General features: G+C 43.4%; 1 protein-coding gene across 9 annotated transcripts; it reads left to right on the top strand.

The window, feature by feature from the left end:
- Window positions 1-156: 156 nt before the first annotated feature.
- LOC139576559 (beta-adducin-like) lies at window positions 157-27,283 on the top strand. Of its 9 annotated transcripts, none has more exons than XM_071402786.1 (17): window positions 157-578; window positions 13,281-13,492; window positions 14,125-14,266; window positions 14,457-14,608; window positions 17,575-17,655; window positions 17,987-18,136; window positions 18,383-18,526; window positions 18,790-18,888; window positions 19,250-19,426; window positions 19,838-20,083; window positions 21,183-21,290; window positions 21,408-21,494; window positions 21,814-21,882; window positions 22,126-22,252; window positions 23,097-23,180; window positions 23,627-23,660; window positions 24,525-24,571. In XM_071402786.1, coding segments are annotated over exons 2-17 (1,866 nt in total). In that variant the 5' UTR covers window positions 157-578; window positions 13,281-13,327; the 3' UTR covers window positions 24,526-24,571. The 9 variants fall into 9 exon arrangements, with proteins under 9 accessions (XP_071258887.1, XP_071258885.1, XP_071258880.1 ...); XM_071402784.1 differs by having other exon boundaries at window positions 23,094-23,180; XM_071402779.1 differs by lacking the exon at window positions 23,627-23,660 and having other exon boundaries at window positions 158-578; window positions 24,525-27,283.
- The last annotated feature ends 694 nt before the right edge of the window (window positions 27,284-27,977 follow it).

The raw sequence follows: 27,977 nt of genomic DNA, 5'->3' as shown, positions 1-27,977 counted from the left end.
ATAGGCTTATAGCTTCTGCCTCTAAATGCCATGCCTATGAAGGGTAGGCCCTAATGGCCTTTGTTTGTTTTTCCTTTGAGTACTTATTTTCAACCTCGAGCACAAGGTGGCGCCAGTTTGATGTAATTCGTGTTCACAGCTTCAATGTTTTTACAATATTACAATTCCAGGCTGCCATAGGACAAAAATCAAACTAACACCCTTGGGGTGTGCACCATATTTACATTGAATTCCAACGTGATGTTTTCTCACAAAAAGTTATATCAAATCAAATAAATTGCTGTAGAATTTAGTGGAGTGCAGGCGGTGTCGGATCGTGCAGAAGATCCTTACGGAGGTCAGGGTGTTGGAGTGTGGGCAGGCTTAGCGATGGGCTGGTCCAGGCGCGCTCAACGATGAAAAACAACGGGGATATATACCAACGGCCACGGTAGAAGCAGACATCGCGGAATCACCAAGCATTGTAAACATTAGCGTTGCATTTTAATTCCTGCAGCAAGTGTTATTTGGGTTTTAATTCCTACGACAGAGGGTGTGACGCGCCCCCACAAAGGACAAGGCGCGGACAATGCACTGAGGTAAGCACTCAACATAACTTAACATACCTGAATGTTTTTTTCATTGATGTAAATTCGTTTTTCAGTAATTTAACCTATCAACATATTCGTGACAATCCATTTGCCGATACACACCTTTCATTTGGTGACATTGCCTCGCAATTAAATGTAAGCCTATACTATAATGTGTGATGCATGCCTGCCATAACACTGATGGGAGAATGACCAGTGATGTAGAAAATAAAACCATCTCCAATCTGAAATGAATAACATTTCTAATTCCCTATAATATAATTTCAAAAGCCTAGCTGATCCACCTTTTTCTCCCAACTGTGCTGCCTACTATGGCCTACATTTTTATTGGTCTGCTAATCATCACCAGCAATCTGTTCTGCCGCAGCAGACATGGATGCCTATGATTTATGGACATTCTTCATCAGAATAGTATAGCCTATCTATTGTTTTCGATGTTAGAAATTCGTTTCTCTTGGCTTTAAACGTATTACATGGTGGTTCTGTTATATTTGAGTTTACATAGCCCATGCAGGGCAGATGCTCTTATTTGCCAACGTCAAACCGCATAAAGGGAATTGGATTATGTCACAAGCAGGGACCGTCTTGCATGGATGCGCCCTTTATTTGTAATTTTATGGGATCGGTCATTTCGCGTTTTATTATGCAGATTGGGGCCTGTGTAGCCAGGCTATAATGGATTCGTGAGGACAAAAAGTGGCGTCTCCGCTCACCTCCTGGTAACACCACAACATAGCTCGGCATATTGCGGGTGGCCATCAGTTTAGATCCTCCTGCCAGGCAGGGCTGAAACATCAGTCGCTCAGTGGGAGCTGATGTTGCAGCGCTGCTCGCCTGGTTGCTAGGCAGCCGTGCAGGGGCCATGGGGTATCATATGAGGGATGCTGCTATGGAGGAACTGAACAAAATGGAGAGGCCTATTTTTTTAAGGAGTCACTTGAATCCACTTCCTTGCTCTGGTCAGATGATAATTTGTTTTGAACAGACCTAGTGGTTAGAGCGTTGGGCCAGTAACCGAAAGGTTGCTGGATCAAATCCCCACACTGACAAGATAAACATCTGTCATTCTGCCCCTGAGCAAGGCAGATAACCCACACTTCCCCGGGCCCCGAAGACTTGGATGTCGATTAAGGCAGCCCCCGTACCTCTCTGATTCAAAGGGGTTGGGTTAAATGCGGAAGACACATTTCAGTTGAAGGCATTCAGTTGTACTTAAGTTGTAAGCTTAAGTAAACAATCAAATGGCTTCTTTCATGTACAGTGCATTCAGAAAGTATTCAGACCCCTTCACTTTTTCCACATTTTGTTACGTTACAGCCTTATTCTAAAATGGATTACATAAATATTTTACCACATCAATCGACACACAATACCCCATAAGAACAAAGCAAAAACAGGTTTTTAGAAATCTTTGCAAATTTATTAAAAATAAATAACAGAAATACCTTAAGTATTCAGAACCTTTGCTATTAAACTCAAAATTGAGCTCAGGTGCATCCTGTTTCCATTGATCTTCCTTGTTATTTTTCTACAACTTGATTGGTGTCCACCTGTGGTAAATTAATTCATTGGACATGATTTGGAAAGGCACACACCTGTCTATACCATGTCACACAGTTGACAGTGCATGTCCGAGCAAAAACGAAGCAATGAGGTCAAAGGAATTGTCCGTGGAGCTCCGAGACAGGATTGTGTCGAGGCACAGATCTGGGGAATGGTACCAAAACATTTCAACGGTATTGATGGTCCCCAAGAACACAGTAGCCTCCATCATTCTTAAATGGAAGAAGTTTGGAACCAGCAAGACTCTTCCTAGAGGTGGCCGCATGGCCAAACTACATCATTGGGGGAGAAGGGCCTTGGTCAAGGAGGTGACCAAGAACCCGATGGTCACTCTGACAGAGCTCCAGAGTTCCTCCGTGGAGATGGGAGAACCTTCCAGAAGGACAACCATCTCTGCAGCACTCCACCAATCAGGCCTTTATGGTAGAGTGGCCAGACTGAAGCCACTCCTCAGTAAAAGGCACATGACAGCCCGCTTGGAGTTACCAAATGGCATCTAATTGACTCTCAGACCATGAGAAACAAGATTCTCTGGTCTGATGAAAACATGATTGAACTCTTTGGCCTGAATGCCAAGCATCACGTCTGGAGGAAACCTGGCATCATCTCTATGGTGAAGCATGGTGGTGGCAGCATCATGCTATGGGGGTGTTTTTCAGCAGCAGCGATTGCGAGACTAGTCAGGATCGAGGGAAAGATGAATGGTGCAAAGTACAGAGAGATCTTCGATGAAAACCTGCTCCAGAGCGCTCAGGACCTCAGACTGGGGCGAAGGGTCACCTTCCAACAGGACAACGACCCTAAGCACACAGCTAAGACAACGCAGGAGTGGCTTCGGGACAAGTCTCTGAATGTCCTTGAGTGGCTCAGTCAGGGCCCTCACTTGAACCCGATCAAACATCTCTGGAGAGACCTGAAAATAGCTGTGCAGCGACGCTCCCCATCCAACCAGACAGAGCTTGAGAGCGTCTGCAGAGAAGAATGGGAGAAACTCCCCAAATACATGTGTGGCAAGCTTGTAGTGTCATATCCAAGAAGACTTGAGGCTGTAATCAATCGCTGCCAAAGGTGCTTCAACAAAGTACTGAGTAAAGGGTCTGAATACTCATAGAAATGTGATATTTCAGTTTTCGATTTTTAATGCATTTGCTAAAATGTCAAAACTGTGTGAAAAAAATTGATGAAGGAAAAAAACGATTTAATACATTTTAAAACAAGGCTGTAACGTAACAAAATATGGAAAAAGTCAACCGGTCTGAATAGTTTCTGAATGCACTGTATGTTCATCAATAGCCTATAATTAGCTATTGCTTGAAGTAGGTTATTGTCAGCAGCACATCATCATTACTGTGTATTTCTCCCTCACAGTGGAGGGGTAGACTTTTATCTGTGGAGTAATGGGTGGGTGTATGTAGATAAGACAAGCACCCAGCATTTGTTCATGGCACAAGCCCTTTATACTCTGAGAGAAATCTTGTCTCTGGTGAACCAGCCACATCATGGAGACTGTGTTGAAGATTAGTTTCTAGGAACTCTGATAGTCTCAATGTATAATATGCCAGTGTATCTGTCCTTAGGGGGACGCCAAAGGTTACATGACTAAATGGAGTCTATTTCACTGCATTATCATTCATTTGTAGGTGAAACCGACGTCCGTGTGCTTCTAACAATATAGCTCCACTGCCCCTAGTGGACTAGTGGTCCTCTGCTCACAAACACACGTGACCCCCTTCTTTGACAAACTACTAACCGATTGAGCTACAGAAAAATATCTAATTCGATAGCTCCATTGGCGACATTTCAAGCTAGCTGTGGGGTGAGCTTATGGCATGTTCTTAACTCCGTAGCATTAGCCTACATAGTTTCATGCAGCTATTAGCAATGGAATTGGTTCAATTGTAGCCTAAGTGTACAGATAAACTACACACAAGCTTATGTGGAATATCTTTTATGTTCCAGATACTAATACTTATCATAAACATTATCGGTATGAAGTAAGTCAGAAAATCAATAATGTATGGAGACCTAATGCCGGAAGAGGAAGGGAGACAGATGCAGGAGAGAGGAGACAGTGGCGACATTGCTGTCTGGAGAGATGCACTGTCTCCATTTACCGAATCCAGGAAAGTGCTTAAGGTAGACAGACCCTTCCTGGCCCTGTCCTTGGTTCAACTCCAGCTGTCTTTGTATCTCTTTAGACTACGTTTTATCTAGGCTCCATGTTCCGTTTAAAACATGTCATGAAAATGCATTTTCAAGATCCCAGTTCTTCTGCTGAACTTTAAAGCTGCCTGTTTGTCTATTTTTCATAGATTTTCTATTGTTGAGTGTGCATTTTGATATTTCTTTCTAGTTAACATCCTTCATCCTCCTCAATGTGTTGTTCCAACCTAGGTAGTGCATGACAGCCATTGGTTCAGAAGAATGCCCACTCATCATTGATTGTGTATAGTTCACAAGTTTGCGCATAATTGTTGATAACTATAAATGAAAACCATAATTACATCCTTTCAGAAGCCTTGCTCTAATCTCAGGGCATGTTCCGCGTGTTTAGATGCTGATGGTTTGACAGATTTTCTGCAACGATTTTCCAGCATCCTGTCCAGTTTAGAAATCTACCAAGCTGATACAGCAGAACATGTAACCATTTACCTCTGGTCACGATCATTTTACATAATGTATTAACAGACCGATCAGTTCCTCCTGTCGCTGTTTGTTCGTTTAGAACACACCCAGGCTATTAAAACCCTTTCCTGCAGTCAAGTGACTAAATCCCCCTCTAGTGGCCTCATTGGTGGAATGTTATTCATATTTTTATTAATAAACATTATTTCAAAAACCCCGCTGACAATCAGGTGTTTCTATTTCAAACGGTTTTGTTATATTTCAGTCTTCTGTGATATAGAAAGTGTAATATTGGGATGCAAACTCAAAATATACATTTAAACTCTTATCTTTTTTTAAAGCCCATAACCATGTGTGTGAGGTCTGTACTTTTCTTTCAAAGTATCTTTGTTTAATACTACTAAGGAACATTCTGTATGACCCTGATTTAGCCCACTGCAGTAAAAGGTTAAATCATCTGACTAAATAATGAGGACCGGAGCACAGAAGAGACGACAAATATTATACAAGGGTTAATTTAAAACGTTAACATCCCTACCAATAATGCTCAAGAGGAACTTTGATTAAAGCAATCCAACGCAATTTGGCCTGTTCATTTATGAAAGATGATCTCATTATTATGCATATCATTATGCTTGAATATTCAGGAAGATATCAACGCTGAGTTTTCTGTTATTTTTAGAACTTGAGATGAAAAGGGGGTATAGATCTAAAGTGCCAATGACAAAGACACTGTATCTTCACCCAGATATATTTTTTTAAGTTAGCTAGGTAGTGACAACTGGCTGAGATGAAAGCGGGTTAGCATGGATAAACAAGACAGAATCAATGCTGACTTTTTCCAAAGTAGTTCCATAATTAGTTTGTATCCACTAACTGCACTTTCTCTCATTAACCTAATGAAAGCCTGGCCAGAGAAATCAATCTGGGACTACTTATGTAATACTCCTATTCACCCCCTCTTTCCTCTAACTGCATCTCCAGCTCTCAGAGTCAGGAGAAAGGCCTGGCTGCCATATCAATCCAGTGAAAGAGGCCGGTGCATTTACACAGATCAATAAATATTTGCACACATGCACATTAAATGTGGTTTCCACATGACCAGCTCCTAAGTTGGACTGGCAGAGGCTCATCATATAACCAGCAGTCAGAGCTCCCTTGTCAGAGCTCCCCTCTTCTTCTCTTTCCTCCGGTTTTTCCTGGAGCTCAGGTGATGAGGCTGGGGAGCAGGAGGAGGAGGAAGTAGTGTGGAGGAGTAGTATATTTGTCCTGAGGACCCGGTTGGACATGATTCCAGTTTGGGAAACCCTGGTCTACACCAACAGGGTCACCAGGAGGGACCAGCCAATGAAGATGGAAGTCCCACCCAGTTGACTAGATTAAAATGGTGGAAGCCCTCAATGGCGCAGCCCATGCTAATACAGCCTTTTGGCCAATAGAGGATTTTATCATTCGCTATCATTCTCTATGGCCCTGCCCTAAATAGTAATTCCTTTGACCAGAGCTGTATGGGCCCTGGTCAAGTGTGGTGCACTATATAGGGAATAGGGTGCCATTTGGGATGCAGTCACACTCACAACCACACCACAGCACAGCATGAACTAGGACCTGCCAGGGCAGAGGCCACAGAAATGTGTCTGTTTATATCAATCAATCAAATGTATTTATAAAGCCCTACTTACATCAGCTGATGTCACAAAGTGCTGTACAGAAACCCAGCCTAAAACCCCAAACAGCAAGCAATGCAGGTGTAGAAGCACGGGGGCTAGGAAAAACTGCCTAGAAAGGCCGGAACCTAGGAAGAAACCTAGAGAGGAACCATGCTATGAGGGGTGGCCAGTCCTCTTCTGGCTGTGCCGGGTGGAGATTACAACAGAACATGGCCAAGATGTTCAAATGTTCATAGATGACCAGCAGGGTCAAATAATAATAATCAAAGCCGATCATTCAGAGTATCTCTACCGCTCCTGCTGTCTCTAGAGAGTTGAAAACAGCAGGTCTGGGAGAGGTAGCACGTCCGGTGAACAGGTCAGGGTTCCATAGCCGCAGGCAGAACAGTTGAAACTGGAGCAGCAGCATGACCAGGTGGACTGGGGCCAGCAAGGAGTCATCAGGCCAGGTGGTCCTGAGGCATGGTCCTAGTGCTCAGGTCCTCCGAGAGAGAGAGAGAGAGAGAGAGAGAAAGAAAGAAAGAAAGAAAGAAAGAAAGAAAGAAAGAAAGAAAGAAAGAGAGAGAAAAGAGAGAGAGAAATAGAGAGAGCATACTTAAATTCACACAGGACACTGGATAAGACAGGATAAATACTCCAGATAAAACAGACTGACTCTAGCCCCCCAACACATAAACTATTGCAGCATAAATACTGGAGGCTGAAACAGGAGGGGTCGGGAGACACTGTGGCCCCGTCCGACAATACCCCCGGACAGGGCCAAACAGGCAGGCTATAACCCCACCCACTTTGCCAAAGCACAGCCCCCACACCACTAGAGGGATATCTTCCACCACCAACTTACCATCCTGAGACAAGGCCGAGTATAGCCCACGAAGATCTCCCCCACGGCACAAACACAAGGGGGAGTGCCAACCCGGACAGGAAGACCACGTCGGTGACTCAACCCACTCAAGTGACGCACCCCTCCTAGGGACGGCATGGAAGAGCACCAGTAAGCCAGTGACTCAGCCCCTGTAATAGGGTTTGAGGCAGAGAATCCCAGTGGAGAGAAGGGAACCGGCCAGGCAGAGACAGCAAGGGCGGTTTGTTGCTCCAGTGCCTTTCCGTTCACCTTCACACTTCTGGGCCAGACTACACTCAATCATAGGACCTACTGAAGAGATGAGTCTTCAATAAAGACTTAAAGGTTCAGACCGAGTCTGTGTCTCTCACATGGATAGGCAGACCATTCCATAAAAATGGAGCTCTATAGGAGAAGGCCCTGCCTCCAGCAGTTTGCTTAGAAATTCTAGGGACAGTAAGGAGGCCTGCGTCTTGTGACCATAGCGTACGTGTAGGTATGTACAGCAGGACCAAATTGGAAAGATAGGTAGGAGCAAGCCCGTGTAATGCTTTGTAGGTTAGCAGTAAAACCTGGAAATCAGCTCTTGCCTTAACAGAGAGCCAGTATAGAGAGGCTAGCACTGGAGTAATATGATCATTTTTTGGTTCTAGTCAAGATTCTAGCAGCCGTGTTTAGCACTAACTGAAGTTTATTTAGTGCTTTATCCGGGTAGCCAGAAAGTAGAGCATTGCAGTAGTCTAACCTAGAAGTGACAAAAGCATGGATACATTTTTCTGCGTAGTTTTTGGGCAGAAAGTTTATTATTTTTAAAATGTTACGTAGATGGAAAAAAGCTATCCTTGAAACAGTATTGATATGTTCGTCAAAAGAGAGATCAGGGTCCAGAGTAACGCAGAGGTCCTTCACAGTTTTATTTGAGACGACTGTAAAACCATCAAGATTAATTGTCAGATTCAACAGAAGATCTCTTTGTTTCTTGGGAACTAGCATCTTTGTTTTGTCCGAGTTTAAAAGTAGAACATTTGTCACCATCCACTTCCTGGAACACAGGCTTCCAGGGAGGGCAATTTTGGGGCTTCACCATGTTTCATCGAAATGTACAGCTGTGTGTCCTCCACATAGCAGTGAAAGTTAACATTATGTTTCCGAAGGACATCACCTAGAGGTAAAATATATAGTGAAAACAATAGTGGTCCTAAAACGGAGCCTTGAGGAACACCGACATTTACAGTTGAGGACAAATCATCTACAGACAAACTGATATCTTTCCGACAGATAAGATCTAAACCATGTAGACCAATTTGGGTTTCCAATCTTTCCAAATGAATGTGGTGATCGATGGTATCAAAAGCAGCACTAAGGTCTAGGAGCACGAGGACAGATGCAGAGCCTCGGTCTGACGCCATTAAAAGGTAATTTACCACCTTCACAAGTGCAGTCTCAGTGCTATGACGGGGTCTAAAACCAGACTGAAGCATTTCGTATACATTGTTTGTCTTCAGGAAGGCAGTGAGTTGCTGCGCAACAGCTTTTTCAAAACATTTTGAGAGGAATGGGAGATTCGATGTAGGCCGATAGTTTTTTATATTTTCTGGGTCAAGGTTTGGCTTTTTCAAGAGAGGCTTTATTACTGCCACTTTTAGTGAGTTTGGTACACATCCGGTGGATAGAGAGCCGTTTAATATGTTCAACATAGGAAGGCCAAGCAAAGGAAGCAGCCTTTTCAGTAGTTTAGTTGGAATAGTCTATGCAGCTTGAAGGTTTAGAGGCCATGATTATTTTCATCATTGTGTCAAGAGATATAGTATTAAAAAACTTGAGTGTCTCCCTTGATCCTAGGTCCTGGCAGTGTTGTGCAGACTCAAGACAACAGAGCTTTGGAGGAATACGCAGATTTAAAGAGTCGTCCTTAATTTGCTTTCTAATGATCATGATCTTTTCGTCAAATAATTCCATGAATTTATCACTGCTGAAGTGAAAGAGAGAATGGATGGAAAGCTTAGGCAAATAAATAAGTAACCTGTATTAAAACGGATGAAAAATCAACCTGAATGTGGTGATACAGTACACATAATTAAGGTTTTTCTGTGATGGTACACAGAAAGCATTGTGCACTAAGGCTAATTCAAGTTTGTACCACCACAGAATAAAATCCTTCAAATGAAAGGTTGTGGGCAGCAGTTCATAAATACTATTAGGCCTGGTGGTGGGAGTGACTTGGTATTTGGGAGTAGATTTAATGCATTAGGGAGGAGGAATTAAGAGTGCATTTAGATCAGTGGCGGTCGGTGCAGTTTAAGATGAGGGAGGGCGATTATGTTTTTATGAGCATGGCCTTATTTCTATTACAGCAAATTGGATGGCTGTCATTCATATTCCATTCACCCAGTTCAATGTAACATTGATAGGTTTAGGCTACTACATGATGCTTCAATTTTCTCTCTGCCCATCATGAGGTTGCTACAACCTAGCCTATGAATGAAAGTTTACAACATAGGTGCACACATGTCGAGAGAAAATTTTGAGGTGAAAGACAGTGACACATTCAATACTGCCTTTCACACTCTTGGCTGCATCTAGCTGATCTAGGGTGTAATCATTAGTCCTAAAGTTGCAAACAAGACTTTCTCATGCAGGTATGTTTATCCCCGTTTGCTTCCATTTAAGAAACGTTTTTCAACAGAATACAACCTTGATCACACATAAACACAGTTCACTTTCATAGCAGCCACATTGTATTCCTACTTGCATCTACATGCTCCCTTCCTCTCACATTTTCCCTTTGCTTGTGGATTTCAATGCACGACACATCAGATGTCTGTGACCAGGCAAAAAATAATTTCTAAGCCAAACCATATCATAACTGCTAACCGCTAAAAACAGCCTACATTTTTGTCACCATATTAGCTAAAGTAATGTCATAGTCAGCTAATAGAACTAACACGTTAGTAAACCCGCTACAATCATGCAGTACAGCGTACAGTCAGTTTAGCAGTTACACTGGCGAGCCCCCGGTGGCAATAAATTAGTAAAACCAAAGCTTACCTTGACTTGGAAGAGTTCAAGTGTTGGATAGCCATAGCTTGCTAGCTAACATAGAATCCCTCGCTGTTTGAGCTGGGTGTGAGTAGGTTAAACTAGCTAGCTGCATTAACTACCTAAGTAAGTACTCCTAATTCCTCTCTCTCTCTTGCTTCTACACTTTTGAATAAATTAATTTGTTTAAAACTGTTCAACTATTGTCTTTCTCTCTCTTTGAGTCAACTACTCACCACATTTTATGCTCTGCAGTACTAGCTAGCTGTAGCTTATGCTTTCAGTACTAGATTAATTCTCGGATCCTTTGATTGGGTGGACAACATGCCAGTTCATGCTGCAAGAGCTCTGATCGGTTGGAGGATGTCCTCCGGAAGTTGTCGTAATTACTGTGTAAGTCTATAGAAGGGGTGAGAACCATGAGCCTTCTAGGTCAATGTACCCAGAGGAAGACGGATATGGCTTCCATAAACGGAAACTAGCTGTCCTCCAGCTACACCATGGTGCTACCCTACAGAGTATTGTTGAGGCTACTGTAGACCTTCATTGTAAAACAGTGTTTTAATTAGTGACGTGAACGTCTGGTGACGTGAATATATTTTGTATAGTTTTATCTAAAAAGGAACATTTTAAATGTTTCACGATTTTATTTTTATGAAATTCACTGAGGATGGTGATTCCATTCCTCCTCTGAGGAGCCGCCACTGATTTAGATAGTAGTAGAATGTTTGCAGATTATGGGTAAAAACTGTTTGGGAGCTTGGGAAACCTTACCAACACAAAGTGCATATCCTGAAATTCACCATTGACTATTTAAAGGGATAGTTCAACCAAAATATACATTTTTATAATTCAGAGAAATGCACATAGATTTGTATGTTTGGTTAAATATACATTTAGCATCTGAGTTCATCACCATGTTTGCCTATTCTTGAGATGTTTACAATACCAGGCATGTTATTTTCATGTGATTTTCATGTGAAATATATTTTTCATCATTACTCACAATAACAAAGCAAAAACAGGTTCTTAGAAATATTTGCTTTTTTTTTTTTTTACTACTGAAATATCACATTTACATAAGTATTCAGACCTTTTACTCAGTACTTTGTTGAATCACCTTTGGCAGCGATTACAGCATCGAGTCTTCTTGGGTATGACGCTACAAGCTTGGCACACCTGTATTCTTCTCTGCAGTTCCTCTCAAGCTCTGTCAGGTTGGATGGGGTGCGTCGCTGCACAACTATTTTCACGTCTCTCCAGAGATATTCGATTGGGTTGAGTCCGGGCTATGGCTGGGCCACTCAAGAACGTTCAGACACTTGTCCCGAAGCCACTCCTGCGTTGTCTTGGCTGTGTGCTTAGGGTCATTGTTCTGTTGGAAGATGAACCTTCGCCCCAGTCTGAGGTCCTGAGCACTCTGGCGCAGATTTTCATCAAGGATCTCTCTGTACTTTGCTCTGTTAATCTTTCCCTCGATCCTGACTAGTTTCGCAATCCCTGCTGCTGAAAAACATTCCCACAGCATGGTGCTGCCACCACCATGCTTCACCATAGAGATGATGCCAGGTTTCCTCCAGACGAGATGCTTGGCATTCAGGCCAAAGAGTTCACTCATGTTTTCATCAGACCAGAGAATCTTGTTTCTCATGGTCTGAGAGTCAATTAGATGCCCTTTGGTAACTCCAAGCGGGCTGTCATGTGCCTTTTACTGAGGAGTGGCTTCAGTCTGGCCACTCTACCAGAAAGGCCTGATTGGTGGAGTGCAGCAGGGATGGTTGTCCTTCTGGAAGGTTCTCCCATCTCCACAGAGGAACTCTAGAGCTATGTCAGTAACCATCGGGTTCTAGGTCTACTCTCTGACCAAGGCCCTTCTCCCCCGATTGCTCAATTTGGCCGGGCAGCCAGCTCCAGGAAGAGTCTTGGTGTTTCCAAACTTCTTCCATTAAGAATGATGGAGGTCACTGTGTTCTTGGGGATCTTCAATGCTGCAGACATTTTTTTTGGTACCCTTCCCCACATCTGTGCCTCGACACAATCCCGTCTCGGAGCTGTACGGACAATTCCTTCGACAACATGGCTTGGTTTTTGCTCTGATGTGCACTGTCAACTGTGAGACCTTATATAGACAGGTGTGTGCCTTTCCAAATCATGTCCAATCAATTGAATTTACCACAGGTGTAGTCCAAGTTGTAGAAATATCTCAAGGATAGTCAATGGAAACAAGATGCACCTGAGATCAATTTCGAGTCTCATAGCAAATGGTTTGAATACTTATGCAAATAAGCTATTTCTGTTTATTTGTAAGAAATTTCTAAATACCTCATAAATTATTTTATTTAAGCAATTTTAGAATAAGGCTGTAATGTTACAAAATGTGGGAAAAGTTAAGTGGTCTGAATGCTTTCTGAAGGCACTGTGCATGTGGCTAATCGGAGTAGTTTCAGATAGCACAGGAGAGAGGGCGTGTTTGTGGTCTTATCTGCTGTTAGCAGAAATGTGTATGTTCACTGGCGGAGGGTTGGTTGGCTCTTTTTGAAAACCTTTACGGTAAGTCTTACTGGTTCTCCCATTACTGGCCCTCTATGATTGAGTTGACTTCCTGCTGGCGGGCGTTGTAATGTTGCTGTCTGACCTCTTACTGCTAATGCTGCATTTCTCCACTTCCCATTGGTTCCGCTAGCCAACAGCCCACACAGGCTTTACTCTGTGGAATATCTCATCCCTGGTTTTGGGGTGGGAGATAAGCTCCTGTGTCTATGTTGAAAGTTGAGGCTTGGTACCTACAGTAGATTACAATAAAAACAACAAAAAATACAGTCCATTCATGCACTGTATTTGTTGCATAAATTAAGAGTGTGTGCGTCACTAGCAGGACTTAAAAATGCGTTTTTCTAAATGTATATCTTTATTTGAAACAGAAATTAATTGATCTTCTCCTCTTCCCAGCTCTCCCCACCCCTCGTCCTGTGGCACCCCCTTGTGAGCAGTAGAAGATGAGCACCTCGCCCACCCCTAAGGGCACGCCTGTGCAGCAGAGCTCCAGTGATGGGGGCCCTAGTGATGGGGTCCTCGAGGCTCTTGTGTCTCCACAGCACTCTACACCTGGCTCCTCCGGGCCCCAACACAAGAAACGCGTCTCCAGCCTCCTGCAGAGCCCGGTGAGTAAAACACTGTGTGTGTGTGCGTGCGTCCGGTCTGTTTGGGTCTGTGAGCGCACACACGTGTCTGTTTGTGCATATGCACATAACTTTTCAAGGAGCGGTTTTAAAAAGTCCCACTTCAGTTTTGCATTATGGACATCCCTTACTCACTCTACCCTGACCTCCCCCTCATCCCATCGTTCCACGCTGTGTCCAATCCCTCTGCCCTCCACTCTCCCTTCCCCCTCATTAGATCTCCAAAGATATGATTATCTCCACAGCTCAGATTTAATCTGCTCTGAATCACCACTTGACAGCTGCAGATGGGAGCCTTTGCCATAGTGTGTGTGTGTGTGTGCGCATGTGCCGTGCTTGTGTGCGAGGGACACAAAAAGGAGGCCTGGAGTTGTGAAGATAGAAGTAGCAGCGGACAGTGCTAATGAATGGCGAGAGGGAAATACATTAGATGATGCGGTTTAAAAGCCTTTTATTGTGATCATTTGATGTGTCTGTCTGCTTTAGGAGCTATGCTGCTCTATGCAGTATTTGTGAGTGTGTTTGGGTGAGTGTTTTAGCCCTCAGGCTAATTGTGTGTGCATTTTAGCAGCATGCAGACTAATGTGTGTGTGTGTGTGTGTGCGTGCGTGCAGTCGTTCCGTGAGGAGCTGGATGTTCTGATCCAGGAACAGATGAAGAAGGGAGGCAGCAGCTCCAACCTCTGGGCTCTGAGGCAGCTAGCTGATTACATGGCCTCTCACGGCTCACCTGCCGCCCTGTCCGCCTCCAGTACAGGTACACACACAAACAAACATACTCCTGTTAAAATAGACGTCACCCAGACATTGAGCCAAATAGAAATCGATCGCAAAATTTCCCTAACATCAAGACACAGACAAATAACTCCCCGAATCACCTCACCAACAGATAAAACACACACAAGATAATGTTCTGTGATCTGCTATTGACTTCTCTCTCCGTGTAGGCATGATGATGGTGACACCCATCAACGACCTGCATGGCTTGGAGCCCAGCGGCATGGTGAAGGGAGAGAGGCTGATGCGTTGTAAACTGGCCAGTGTCCACCGCCTTCTGGACCTTTACGGCTGGGCCCAGCTCAGCCACACCTGCCTCACCGTGAGTAGACTTGCCTGGCTGACACTCTTTCTCTCTATCATTCTTTTGCTTTGTTCTTTTAGAGCCCTATTTTGACAATGCAAAAAGCACTACTGTTCAAAGAGATGGTTTTAGTACCATCATTACCATTACAATGTCCATGAGTAGGGCTGTTGCGGTGACCGTATTACCGCCACACCGGCGGTCACGAGTCATGAAGGCAGTCAAATTCCACATGACCGTTTAATGCCGGTAATTAGGCTTCTCCAAGCTCTGTTGCTGCTGCTGGTCATTAGTAGCCTACCAAACTTGCTAACTGCCTGGTACTCAGCACTCTATTGTACCTCTAATCACTCTGACATCATCACAAATGTAATCGAAGATCTAATCAAACACTTCATGAGAGCCCATGAGCTCATGTTGCGGAAAATTTCTATAGCCTACGTAATTGCGGGAGAAAACAGAGTGATGGCCGCTAATAAAAATAGGAGGATCCTATCAGCTTTCTATAGGCTAGGCCTACTATATGTATTTCTCAACTTTCCTAATATTAAGCACATTGCTTATCTTTACAACAGGAGTATAGCCTACCTGGCTGGCATGAAAATAAACCACGGGGAAAAGCGTCCTCCATTCGCTATTTAAGTGCATAGATGACATGTATTTTTTCCCGCTGCCCCCGTTTCGATACAGGTGCATCATAATGGTCCATTCTAAATCAAAACAAATTTCACACATATATTATTTGGTATATGTAAAGACAAGATTAAATCAAGAATAGTCTGATGGGTGACAATATTAGCCTATCACCTGTAGTATATATTATCACTTGTGAATGATGCCCAGCATAAGAAACAATGCCCTTTTTTTGTGACTTTTTCTAATCATAGTCACACACCTCATGTAGCCTAGTCCATAGGCCTATACGTTTTAATAAGGTTTGTATCACAACTAAATTGGCCAAATAACTTCTTAAAATTAAGAAAATTAATCCACTTTACAAGGGATTTAGAGCCTAACTGGCATACATAAGCAGCGCGTGAGTTTCATGTTTGGGGAAGATCATTTTCACCATAAAAATGCTACTTTTTTAAATAAAAGCATTACATGCATAATTGCATTTGCGGTTCCTTTTGATAATGGTGTTTTCCTGCTAATGGAACATATGCGCTTATAGCCTTCTACCATGAGCTCATTGCTGCTCTTATAATGTGAAGAAATAGCCTAATAGTTTATCAACATTTTAAGATAAATGTTCTGATCTGTTGCGTCAGCCACATTGCATAAAAACTTTGTTTTTTTTATGCTAGTGGTTGTATTAATTTGGGATCTATCGCATCCCACAACTGTCCCAGACTGTTTGGAATATTTATTTCTTGCACAGAATAGATTAGGTTGACTTTTGTACTATGGGGGGTGGTAGATTGACATAGGCTAGTGCTTTTGTGGTTAGTTAGGCCTACTCATCTTTTTGGCTGACAAAAGTAAATGTGGACAGTTCTTCCAATATCTTCAATATGCACCTCGGGAATTGGATAAGGACGTGTGCAGTTGCATCCCTGATGTGTCTGTCTTCACTTGTAGCCTGTGCGAAAGACCCGATCATGTGATGGAGCATGCAGTACTCAGGGAGAAGGGCACAATGGCCACTAGCCGCAAAAGCCATGGATTTTTTTTAGGGGGCATTACGGCCACGCAAAGGGGATGCCGCTGTGAAATTCTAGGCATTATCAAGTGCTTGTCAAATTGTGAATGAGAGACTGATGCAGTGTGTACAGCCTGCACAAAACACAAAGCAGAGCTCATGCCTTTTCAAGCAACTTTTTTCATATCATTAGAATTGCATCATGTAGCCTTACAATGTATTAAAAATCAAAAAATATAGCCCAATGTTTGTAGAACTACTAACATTACATTTATAACTCTAAATTAAGCATATAGGAATGCCTATTTTCTTTGTTAACCGCTCAACACAGAATAGCCGCATGTGCGCACTCCCTCAAATCTTTGAGAAAATATCCTTTCTATTTTATTCAGTTTGTTCAATTGTATTCTTCATGCTATAAAATAATGGTATGGAATTCTAACCAAATATTGTCTGCTAAATGAACTAGTGTAGCCCACAGCCAGATCAGGACCTAACATAAGGACAACTCAGACTATGCTATTCTTCTCAAATAGACTACATTTTCTTCATATCATGCTTCTTTAGATCTGTCTAAAATAAATCATGGATTTATTGTGAAGGCTGTATGTGGTGTAGGCTATATTACATTGATTTATTAGACTTTCTAAAATGTAGATGTTCCAAAAGTCTGCATCACCAGACCTATGCGTGGAAGCCAGGAGATGCTAAATGTGTTTGTTAATTAACTGTCAATTACCGTGAGACTGACAGTTATTGGCTTGACAATCACCGGCTGACCCCCACAGCCCTATCAATGAGGGTAAAATTGTATGCAGGTTTTGAAAGTTTGGAGCAGATACTTGACTATGTCGTTGTGTAACTCATTTTAAGACAACATCTCAGTTTTTACCTTGTCACGTTCGTTTCAATGATTGGACCAAGGCGCAGCGTGCATAGGATTCCACATGTTTAATAAATAATAAACTCACCAAACAAAACGTGACGTTCTGGGCTGCTCACAGGCAGCTACACAAAAACAAGATCCCACAAACAACAGGTGGGAAAAGGCTGCCTAAATATGATCCCCAATCAGAGACAACGATAGACAGCTGCCTCTGATTGGGAACCATACCAGGCCAACATGGAAATCGAAAAACTAGAATGCCCACCCTAATCACACCCTGACCTAACCAAATAGAGAAATAAAAAGGCTCTCTATGGTCAGGGTGTGACATACCTTTACTTTCTCTCACTCTATCTTTGTTTGTATTCTATCCATCCCTTCCTTTTCTCTATCCCTGTTTGTAAAGTTTGGTATCTGACAGAGCTGTGTGTGTGTGTGTGTGTTGTCTCCTGTCAGCTGCGTGTCAGTAAGGAACAGGAGCACTTCCTGGTTCTGCCCAATGGCCTGGCCTATGGTGAGGTCACTGCCTCTAGCCTGGTGAGTTCACTACTAATTCTGCTCCACAGTCATAAAGCGAACCTCTCTACTTGCTGTGGGTTATTATGTAAATAGCCTGATCCCCATTTGAGTTTAGCTGCTAACGTAAACGGTACTTTTATACTGGCCGATACACGTAAGCACTAACTATTCAGTCATCTCACTGATGCTTAGTTTAACTTGCCCCTGTTATCACAGAACTCCTTCAACAAGGGCTTAACAGTTAAACATCGTAATAAACAATACGCATTGCAATAAGCATTACACAAATATAAATTAATGTGACACTGAGCTCTAATGCTAGTGTTGCTCTGTGTTGTTGTCCTCCCAGGCGAAGGTGAATATCCTTGGGGAGGTGGTGGAGAGGGGCAGCACCACCCTGGGGGTAGACCTGGATTCCTTCAGCCTCCACTCAGCCATCTACTCTACCCGGCCAGACGTACGCTGTCTGGTGCACCTCCACACCCCCGCCACCGCCGCCGTGAGTCACACATACACTTAGGCCCTGCCTAGGGGACAGGGCACACTCAGAACTATCATTAACATATTTTCACATAGTCTCAAATATTTTTTCTAAAATAATGGAGTTTTAGGACTAGGTAGAACTAGAGATTATACTTTTTAGTATAAGATATAGACATTATTCACATTTAATGATGACCAGTGTTGAAAAAACATGTCAAATCCTTCATTCCAGAATGTGACTTATAGTTGTCTGTGTGTGCAGGTGTCCGCCATGAAGTGTGGCCTGCTGCCACTGTCCCATGAGGCTCTGCTGGTGGGTGAGGTGGCGTCCTACGACTACAATGGGCTGATGGAGAACGAGGAGGACCGGGTGGAGCTTCAGAAGAGTCTCGGGCCCACCTGCAAGGTGAAAACATTATGGCAGAGCAAGGGTTAACGGAACAGGCTTGTGATTGTCCTGATACTGCTAATTTGCTGCTTGAGAAAAGAATGGCACCATAAATAGGGAAAACATTAGTTACTTTTACTCAATATATTTGTAAAACAATAACAATTGCAATGACAGGGCCGAAGAAAGAAGAGGAAATGAACAAAAATAAGAGTGTACTCTGAGGCAAAAGAGGGTTTTACTATGTTTTTTCTGTTGCTGAAGTCTATCTTTATTCCTAGGTGCTGTTGCTTCGAAACCATGGCATCGTGGCCCTGGGGGAGTCAGTGGAGGAGGCTTTCTACACCATCTACCACATACAGGCTGCCTGTCAGATCCAGGTACAGAGACACACGTACTGACATCGCTTCTGCTGCTCCCTCCTGCCAAAGGCTTGAGGCACAACTCTGACAACCACACTGAGAGAGAGAAGGAGGACTCCCAGACTCATAGCTCAGTGACTGTGTGTGCGTGAGAGAGAAAGACAGAGGGAGAGAACTGCCCGACTCATAGCTCAATGTATGTGTGTGTATGAGAGAGAGTAACAGCACACACATGCACAGCTTTGACAGTTTCGCTCCTGAATGCTTGTCCTTGCCTTAGTACCCTTGTACTGTGACTGTTGTATGTGCAGTACTGTAACTGTACGCTTGCCAAACACTAAGCATAACACACTGCTGCAATCCTGTGTTGTGCTGACAGGTGTCAGCATTGTGCAGTGCTGGAGGAGAGCAGAACCTGATCATGCTGGACCGCTCCACCCACAAACCCAACGCTGCAGGCACCGTGGGCTGGGCCGGATCCACCTTTGGCCCCCTGACCAAGAGTCGACTCGGGGAGCACGAGTTTGAGGCTCTCATGAGGACTCTGGACAACCTGGTGAGATCAAAAGACAGAAGCACATTTACAATGCTAGAAGTATTTTCAATTTAGTGGAACGAGTCAATGTAGAGTACTGCTTTACAATGCTAAAAGCATTGTCAATTTTGTGGAATAGGGAAAGTCATTATGAATAGGGCAGGTAAAATGCTGTTTATGACATGCACTGCACTGGATCTTATCAAACAGGTCACGTGTGTCCCCCTGCACGAATCCATTAACATCCACCACACACAATACTGGATAAACAGTACATAGAATATGCAGACACTAAGAGGGTTCCAGACACAGGTCTTACCTACTTTAACCCTCCAGGATGTGGATCATATGGATCACTTTTACCCCTGGACATTTACAATACATCAATCAGACAAAAACCTTCCTATAAACCTCCCTCTCCCCACCCTCCAGGGTTACCGTACCGGCTACGCCTACCGCTTCCCCGTGCTGCTGGAGCGCTCTCGGACACGGAGGGAGGTGGAGGTACCCGCCACAGTCCACTCCTTCCAGTTTGAGGAGGAGGGAGTGCACCCGTTACCCCGCCAGCACCCCTACGCCCAGAGGCAGCAACAGGAGAAGACCCGCTGGCTCAACACCCCCAACTCCTACCTGAGGGTGAACCAAGACCAAGCCAGCCCCGGACACCAGCGCACCACAGTAAGTATCTGAAGGCCAGCCTCGGACACCAGCGCACAATAGTAAGTACCTGAGGGCCAGCCTCAGACACCAGCGCACCACAGTAAGTATCTGAAGGCCAGCCTCGGACACCAGCGCACCACAGTAAGTATCTGAGGGCCAGCCTCGGACACCAGCGCACCACAGTAAGTATCTGAGGGCCAGCCTCGGACACCAGCACACCACAGTAAGTATCTGAGGGCCAGCCTCGGACACCAGCGCACCACAGTATGTATCTGAGGGCCAGCCTCGGATACCAGCGCACCACAGTAAGTATCTGAGGGCAATGTTCCCTCAACATTGTTGTTTTTATTTTAAATATCTATTATATTAGAATTTCCACTAATGCAATTGAATTGAACAGCCATTAAAGGCTATGTGTGTGTGTGGCTAATTAATGGATGCAGATGCAACCTTTATTTGTGTGCGTGAAAAGGTGTTTAAAACAGGGTGTTTGCTATAGTACCTCAGGGAGAGAGATTGTTGGAGTCCTTTCAGACAGAACAATACCAGGCAGGCAGAGACCCTCTTACATCAGGCAGGGGGAGGAGACTAGCTCTCACTCTCCCTGTCTCTCTCTCTCCTGTACCTCCCAACCTCTCTTTCTCCTGTCCTCTGCATTGCAGCGGAAAGCCCAGTACTGGTTTTGATTACTGCAGTGCTATCTGCCCTCTGGTGGTGGAAAAGAAAGTCACTGCAGGGGTGTTTCTCTGTCTGAGAACACGTGATAATAATAACACTGCACTCAGAATGACAACAACACTGTATAACACACTGGTTTAAAATAATGGTTATTGTTGTATCTTGATTCCAGTTAAACATGCATTCAGAGTCAAATGACCATGGTGCAAATATTCTTTACTGGATTCAATAGAATATTAGGAGGATGTCATTCGAGAAAGGCACATACCTTTCTCTCTCTCGCGCTCACGCACTGTCATATATAAGATCAACTTTGTCCCCCAAAAATGTCATTGAAAGCACAAACGTGTTGATGGGGCAAAAGCATTTGAAGCAATGTTTATGGGATGGGTCATGCAGCCGAACTCCTGACCCTCAACACTCATCTCTCTTTCTTCAGTGGCTGAAGACAGAGGAGATGCAACAAGGAGCCATCAAGATTGAGAACTCAAATCAGTTTGTTCCTCTTTTTACCAACCCTCAAGAGGTGCTGGAAACACGAAATAAGGTACGTCTGCCTTACTGCTCCCAGTGAGCGATGATGTCACAGTATGGATGTATTACAGGGATCAAATGGTTTGGTGTTGGGTTTTCAGCCTTTCAGGGTCTTGTTGTGTATCTCCAGATCCGGCAGCAGAACCGTCAGGACATGAAGACAGCAGGACCCCAGTCCCAAGTACTAGCCGGTGTCATAACGGATGGTAGTCCACTGGTAAGGCTCAAGTACTAGGTCTAGAGTGATGTGGCTACTAGTGCTGGAGTATGTATGAATGCTTGCTTTTTACATTTTCATTTGATGTATGGTATTTCTGTCTTAGGTGTTAAACTGAGGCCCTATGGTCTTGACGCAAGAGATGGGTTGTTTACCCTGTTGTCTTGGTTAAATACGATTCCTAACCCAGCTGCAGAAGCTACTTTGGCCACCTAACCATCCCCATTAATGATCCTTTCTCCCCTGTTTCTCATTGTAAAGCCCATTAATTCATTCATTCATTCAACCCCTCATCCTCCACCCTGCTAATCTTCCCCAGGTCCAGAAAAAACTGCATGTTGCTGTAAAAAAGAGTGTGCTCTCAGTCAACAAAAGCATCAAAGTAAAGGTAAACAAATAAATAAGATAGTCTGAGAGAGAGAGGAAATCATGAACCATGAAGACGATTAAACCAAGGAGCTCTTCTTAGAGCAAACACAAAGAAGACTTGGAAGATATTGCAATGTTCAACTTTCCTGGGAATGAATCATTTGAGTGTGAAATTGAAATGAGATGGGAAGCATCTTGGGTCGACAATGATTATCAAAACCAAAACAATTGTAATATCCTTTCCTTCTCCTTTTCATCCTAGTCTCCAGACCCGGCAGAACTTGCGATACTTGAGCCGGAGACCCCCAACCCGTTTAACCAGCTGACAGACAAGGAGCTGGAGGAGTACCGCAAGGAGGTGCAGAGGAAGGCAGGAGGTCAAACAGATGGTAAGTGCACTGCTACCAAAAGCTATCCTCACACTAAATCCAGAGCTTGGACTATTAGGTTCTATCTGCATTTTTGTCAAAATGTTGTTATTGACATAGCTTTGTTCTGTTCAATGTTCTCTACCTACAGTGTGTATAGTTCACTAAATATCCCAATTAATGTTGTTAAGTTCAAAAGAATAAAAGATAACAAAAATTGCTGACACCATTCAAACCAATGAGGGTTCGGAACTTTAAAGCCAATTATCTCAGAATAATATTTTTGCAGATAGAACCTTATAGTCCCAAGCTCTCGAAATGTTGCCTTACACTATCCCTCACTCTAAATGTGTCTCACTACTGGCTCGCTATTGCCTTATGACTCAAACAAATTATTCCGCTGCTCTATGTTCGCTACATACTTCAGTCTGAGACTGCCGTCGTTAAAGTCGTTGGTGGTGACGTCCAAATGAGGGGTGTTGTACAAAATCATCAGCGATTGGTTCATCTCTAACCAATCAGAGTATTTACCCATGTGTGTTATGGCTCTGGCCCAACCCATCGTTTTCTGATAACAATCAGAACGGTTAGAATGTGTTTGCCTTCTATAAATCTTTGGGGAGGTACTCAGATCCAGACTCATTGCGGAGAAGAGACTAACGTCCGTGGGCGTGGTGTAGCATTTGGCCAGAGCAAGGAGTTTGGGTAGCCAGGCAAGGCTCGCTATACTCACAGTTAATGTGCCTTTCTTTCACCAATTCCTAATTCACTTCTCACTCTGCCTCACAACTCTTGCACGCGGCTTACTAGAATTAGCTCTATGCACTGTTCTCCTGTGTCTGTCTGTCGTTCTGTGCGTCAGTAGGGGAGGAGGTGGAGAACGAGAAGGAGTCTCTCCCAGCTACCCCCTCCACCAACAACCCTACCCCCTGCAATCCCCCACCCTCAGGTGAGACTCAGCCTGCAGTGCTGAACACACACAGCTATGTTTGCTTGCCTTGCATACAGGGGAGAAGGACCGCTCAAATTCCTACATGACAATATGTGGGACCCTGTACTGTTGTCTCCACAACCCCTGTTGCGCTCACCATCATTGAATATTTCCCTAAATATTTCAATCCTAACTTGAGATATGTAACATGGACGTTCGCATTAAACATGCATTGATATCAATGTATGGAGTTACGTGCATGGATCTCAATTCGGAGAATATTGTACAATAAGCTCAGTGGCTGAGTGATGTGTGTGTGTGTGGTGGTGTTTGTTGTTGTTGTAAATGTGTCACATTTCAGCGCCGTCTTGTGACGCCCATCTGTCTTCACAACTACTGTATGTACCTCTCTCCTTCTGTCTCTGTGTTCGTCTTTGTCTATGCTCCTCTATACTGACTCATAGGGCACCCCTCTGGTACTGAGATCTTGTCTCAATAGTAAGTACTGAGAAACAAACTGTAAGACATGGTTGCACTCTCATTAACCAAGCATGTTTAGTTGGGCACAACTGCAATGACATGACATGTCTGCAGTGAAGGGTAGAGTGGGGTAAGTTGAGCCAAAAGGGTAAGTCAAGCCACCCTTTTTTCTCGGAAACCATACCCCAAAAATAATTTGACCAAATATTTAGAAAGAGGTCATCATTTCATGGAGTCTGTGAAGGAAGAAACCACATGGAAAAAGTGGTAAGCAAGTTAGGTCCAAAAAAGTATATTTCATTTATTGTGTCAGAAGTTCCATAATGCTTGCATCTAAACCAAAGTAGATAATTTTAAGATTGTTATACATCAGTTGGGGTCTCTATAAGCTTCAATATGAGGTCCTAAACATGTCCGAGCATGAAAGTGCATCCTTGTAGCTGTGTGGGCTAATATATTCAAAATGTTTCCCTTGGGTTTAGTTGAGCCAGTGGCCATGGGGTAAATAAAGATAGTTTTAAAAAGGTAGCGGTAATATTTAATTCAGGGCAGAAGGTGGCTTAACTTACCCTGTCCCGCGGCTCAACTTACCCCATACCCGTATCACTTTTTTGGGGGCAAGCTATGTTTTTACATGAATTCTGCTTATTTCCAGGGATACACAACATCCTGAAATATATGTAGGAAGGATGCTTTTTTGCATGTGCTACAGACGGCTATATCGATGGTGGGGGTTGTATATTTTTGTGTACTTCCCGCATACTATGGACTTACTCCACTCTCCCCTACTGTTCCATGCAGCTAACACAAAAATACAAAAACAATCTATTTACTCTGTTTTTTTTCCTTTGCTTTGTTTTACTCCAATAATAAATGAACAAGATGAGACAAAGCAAGACTCCACAGCAGTTCAGAACGGGAAAGGAGAGGAGGAGAAGCAGACCACGGAGGAGCTGGAGAAAGGGATGAAGGCTTTGTCTACCAACGACACTTCTACACCCCCCTCCACCACCCCTGCTGCCCCACCCGCTAAACCGCCCAGCAACACCCCTGAGGGATCCCCCTCCAAGTCCCCCTCTAAGAAGAAAAAGAAGTTCAAGGCCCCCTCGTTCCTAAAGAAGAGCAAGAAGAAAGAGCAGAAAGAGAAAGCTGAAACTTGAGGGGGATATGTAAAATGATTCTGACACACACCCTCCACTTCTAGCCATATACACGGAGGCAAACACACTAACTCGCACTCAAGTCTCCTGTATGTACAGTGGGGAGAACAAGTATTTGATACACTGCCGATTTTGCAAGTTTTCCTACTTACAAAGCATGTAGAGGTCTGTAATTTTTATCATAGGTACACTTCAACTGTGAGAGACGGAATCTAAAACAAAAATCCAGAAAATCACATTGTATGATTTTTAAGTAAATAATTTGCATTTTATTGCATGACATAAGTATTTGATACATCAGAAAAGCAGAACTTAATATTTGGTACAGAAACCTTTGTGTGCAATTACAGAGATCATACGTTTCCTGTAGTTCTTGACCAGGTTTGCACACACTGCAGCAGGGATTTTGGCCCACTCCTCCATACAGACCTTCTCCAGATCCTTCAGGTTTCGGGGCTGTCGCTGGGCAATACGGACTTTCAGCTCCCTCCAAAGATTTTCTATTGGGTTCAGGTCTGGAGACTGGCTAGGCCACTCCAGGACCTTGAGATGCTTCTTACGGAGCCACTCCTTAGTTGCCCTGGCTGTGTGTTTCGGGTCGTTGTCATGCTGGAAGAACCAGCCACGACCCATCTTCAATGCTCTTACTGAGGGAAGGAGGTTGTTGGCCAAGATCTCGCGATACATGGCCCCATCCATCCTCCCCTCAATACGGTGCAGTCGTCCTGTCCCCTTTGCAGAAAAGCATCCCCAAAGAATGATGTTTCCACCTCTATGCTTCACGGTTGGGATGGTGTTCTTGGGGTTGTACTCATCCTTCTTCTTCCTCCAAACACGGTGAGTGGAGTTTAGACCAAAAAGCTCTATTTTTGTCTCATCAGACCACATGACCTTCTCCCATTCCTCCTCTGGATCATCCAGATGGTCATTGGCAAACTTCAGACGGACCTGGACATGCGCTGGCTTGAGCAGGGGGACCTTGCGTGCGCTGCAGGATTTTAATCCATGACGGCATGGTGTGTTACTAATGGTTTTCTTTGAGACTGTGGTCCCAGCTCTCTTCAGGTCATTGACCAGGTCCTGCCGTGTAGTTCTGGGCTGATCCCTCACCTTCCTCATGATCATTGATGCCCTACGAGGTGAGATCTTGCATGGAGTCCCAGACCGAGGGTGATTGACCGTCATCTTGAACTTCTTCCATTTTCTAATAATTGCGCCAACAGTTGTTGCCTTCTCACCAAGCTGCTTGCCTATTGTCCTGTAGCCCATCCCAGCCTTGTGCAGGTCTACAATTGTATCCCTGATGTCCTTACACAGCTCTCTGGTCTTGGCCATTGTGGAGAGGTTGGAGTCTGTTTGATTGAGTGTGTGGACAGGTGTCTTTTATACAGGTAACGAGTTCAAACAGGTGCAGTTAATACAGGTAATGAGTGAAGAACAGGAGGGCTTCTTAAAGAAAAACTAACAGGTCTGTGAGAGCCGGAATTCTTACTGGTTGGTAGGTGATCAAATACTTATGTCATACAATAAAATGCAAATTATTTACTTAAAAATCATACAATGTGATTTTCTGGATTTTTGTTTTAGATTCCGTCTCTCACAGTTGAAGTGTACCTATGATAAAAATTACAGACCTCTACATGCTTTGTAAGTAGGAAAACCTGCAAAATCGGCAGTGTATCAAATACTTGTTCTCCCCACTGTATAGCTCAGTCACTCATCACGTCTAGAAGTAATTCTAATTATTTATTTTTTTTTTGGGGGGGGGGCAATATTATTTCTGTACAACTCTCAAATGATCTTGAAACAATCCACAATCATTCTAAATGAAATAGAATCAACAACACCACCTGAATTATGCACTCCCTATTTATTATAAGAAGTAACGCACTTGACACATGTATGTATATAAACCAATGTTGCATTGAAGTATCCTCATAGGCACCCCCTGGCCTGGTCATGTTTATTCGTTTTTAATAGTCAGACGAAGGTGACGGGTATGTACATACGAGCACAGGTGCAGTACATGTAGAATTATGCAGGTATAATAATGTGCTCTTTTTTTTTAGCAGAAGTCTTGTTCCAATTAAACTAACTATTCAAATCATAGACAGCAGGGACAAATAAGAAAATAAATGCTAAAAAAAAAGAAAGTCCCCAACATTAAGCTGACAGCTATAAATGCCACTAATACCAAGCAAGGATATGATCTAAGCATTGTGGGAGAAACTTGTTGCTTGATGTTGCAAACTGAAGCCGAACTAAAAGGTACTAAACATTCCACTCTTCCCCAAATTATTATTTGAAATATGTGTACAAAATACCTCTACAGCTGTAATTATTTTTATGATCAGTAGCTGTTATCAAAATGCTGATGTGTGATATTTGTTGGTTTTTAATGTATTATTTCATATTAGAATGTAAAGTGAAAAGTTGCAAGGTTGAAATGTACCAGTCATTAAAGATCAAAGTTGATTTCAATCCAGTTTGGTTTGATCTGTTGTTCGTTACACTAGCAACTGCACTTAATCATGTGAGATTCAGGTACTGTAAAGTCGCCATTCTGATATACCTTGCCTAACTTTTTAATAATTCATCTTGGTTAGATATGCCTTATCAAGACATGATCTCACGTGTGATAGGAATAACATGTGCTTCAATACATTTTTTTTCTTTGCCTACATGGCCATGGTTGTCAAATGTACCATATGAATAGAACGTAATTCACAGATGATAGGTATTGTGGTGGCAGCTACAGAGAAGTACTTGGGTGTACGATATTTTACTGCAGAAGAGTTACAAGGTGTTTTAAATGATACTGTCCCGTCCTCCCAGGCTGCTGGCCTGGTGCAGGATCAGATAGGGCCAAAGTAGTGGAAAAGGGATGATGTTTTAATGGGTGTAGGGTTAGTTGGTAGGGCAATTTTTTCACAGTGTAATGAATTCATACTACAGAATAGTAGGCTGATATGCAGCCAATACAGTAGGTGGCGGCATGCAACTAAAACATTTGTTTGCGGACCACCATAATACCAAAGAAGAAGAATACATTGAAATGTTAAAGATGTTAAGCTGCAAATATAGTCAGGATATAGGTAGGATGTTTAAGTATTTAGGTATGGGGTTTGATAAGAGGCTTACGTGGAAGAGACATGTTGACTATATTGAAATAAAG

Source organism: Salvelinus alpinus, chromosome 5 (genome assembly GCF_045679555.1).
Source record: "Salvelinus alpinus chromosome 5, SLU_Salpinus.1, whole genome shotgun sequence".
In the NCBI taxonomy this organism is placed as follows: Eukaryota; Metazoa; Chordata; class Actinopteri; order Salmoniformes; family Salmonidae; genus Salvelinus; species Salvelinus alpinus.
The sequence above is the reverse complement of the archived record's forward strand: the minus strand, read 5'-3'. Positions and strand labels throughout refer to the sequence as shown.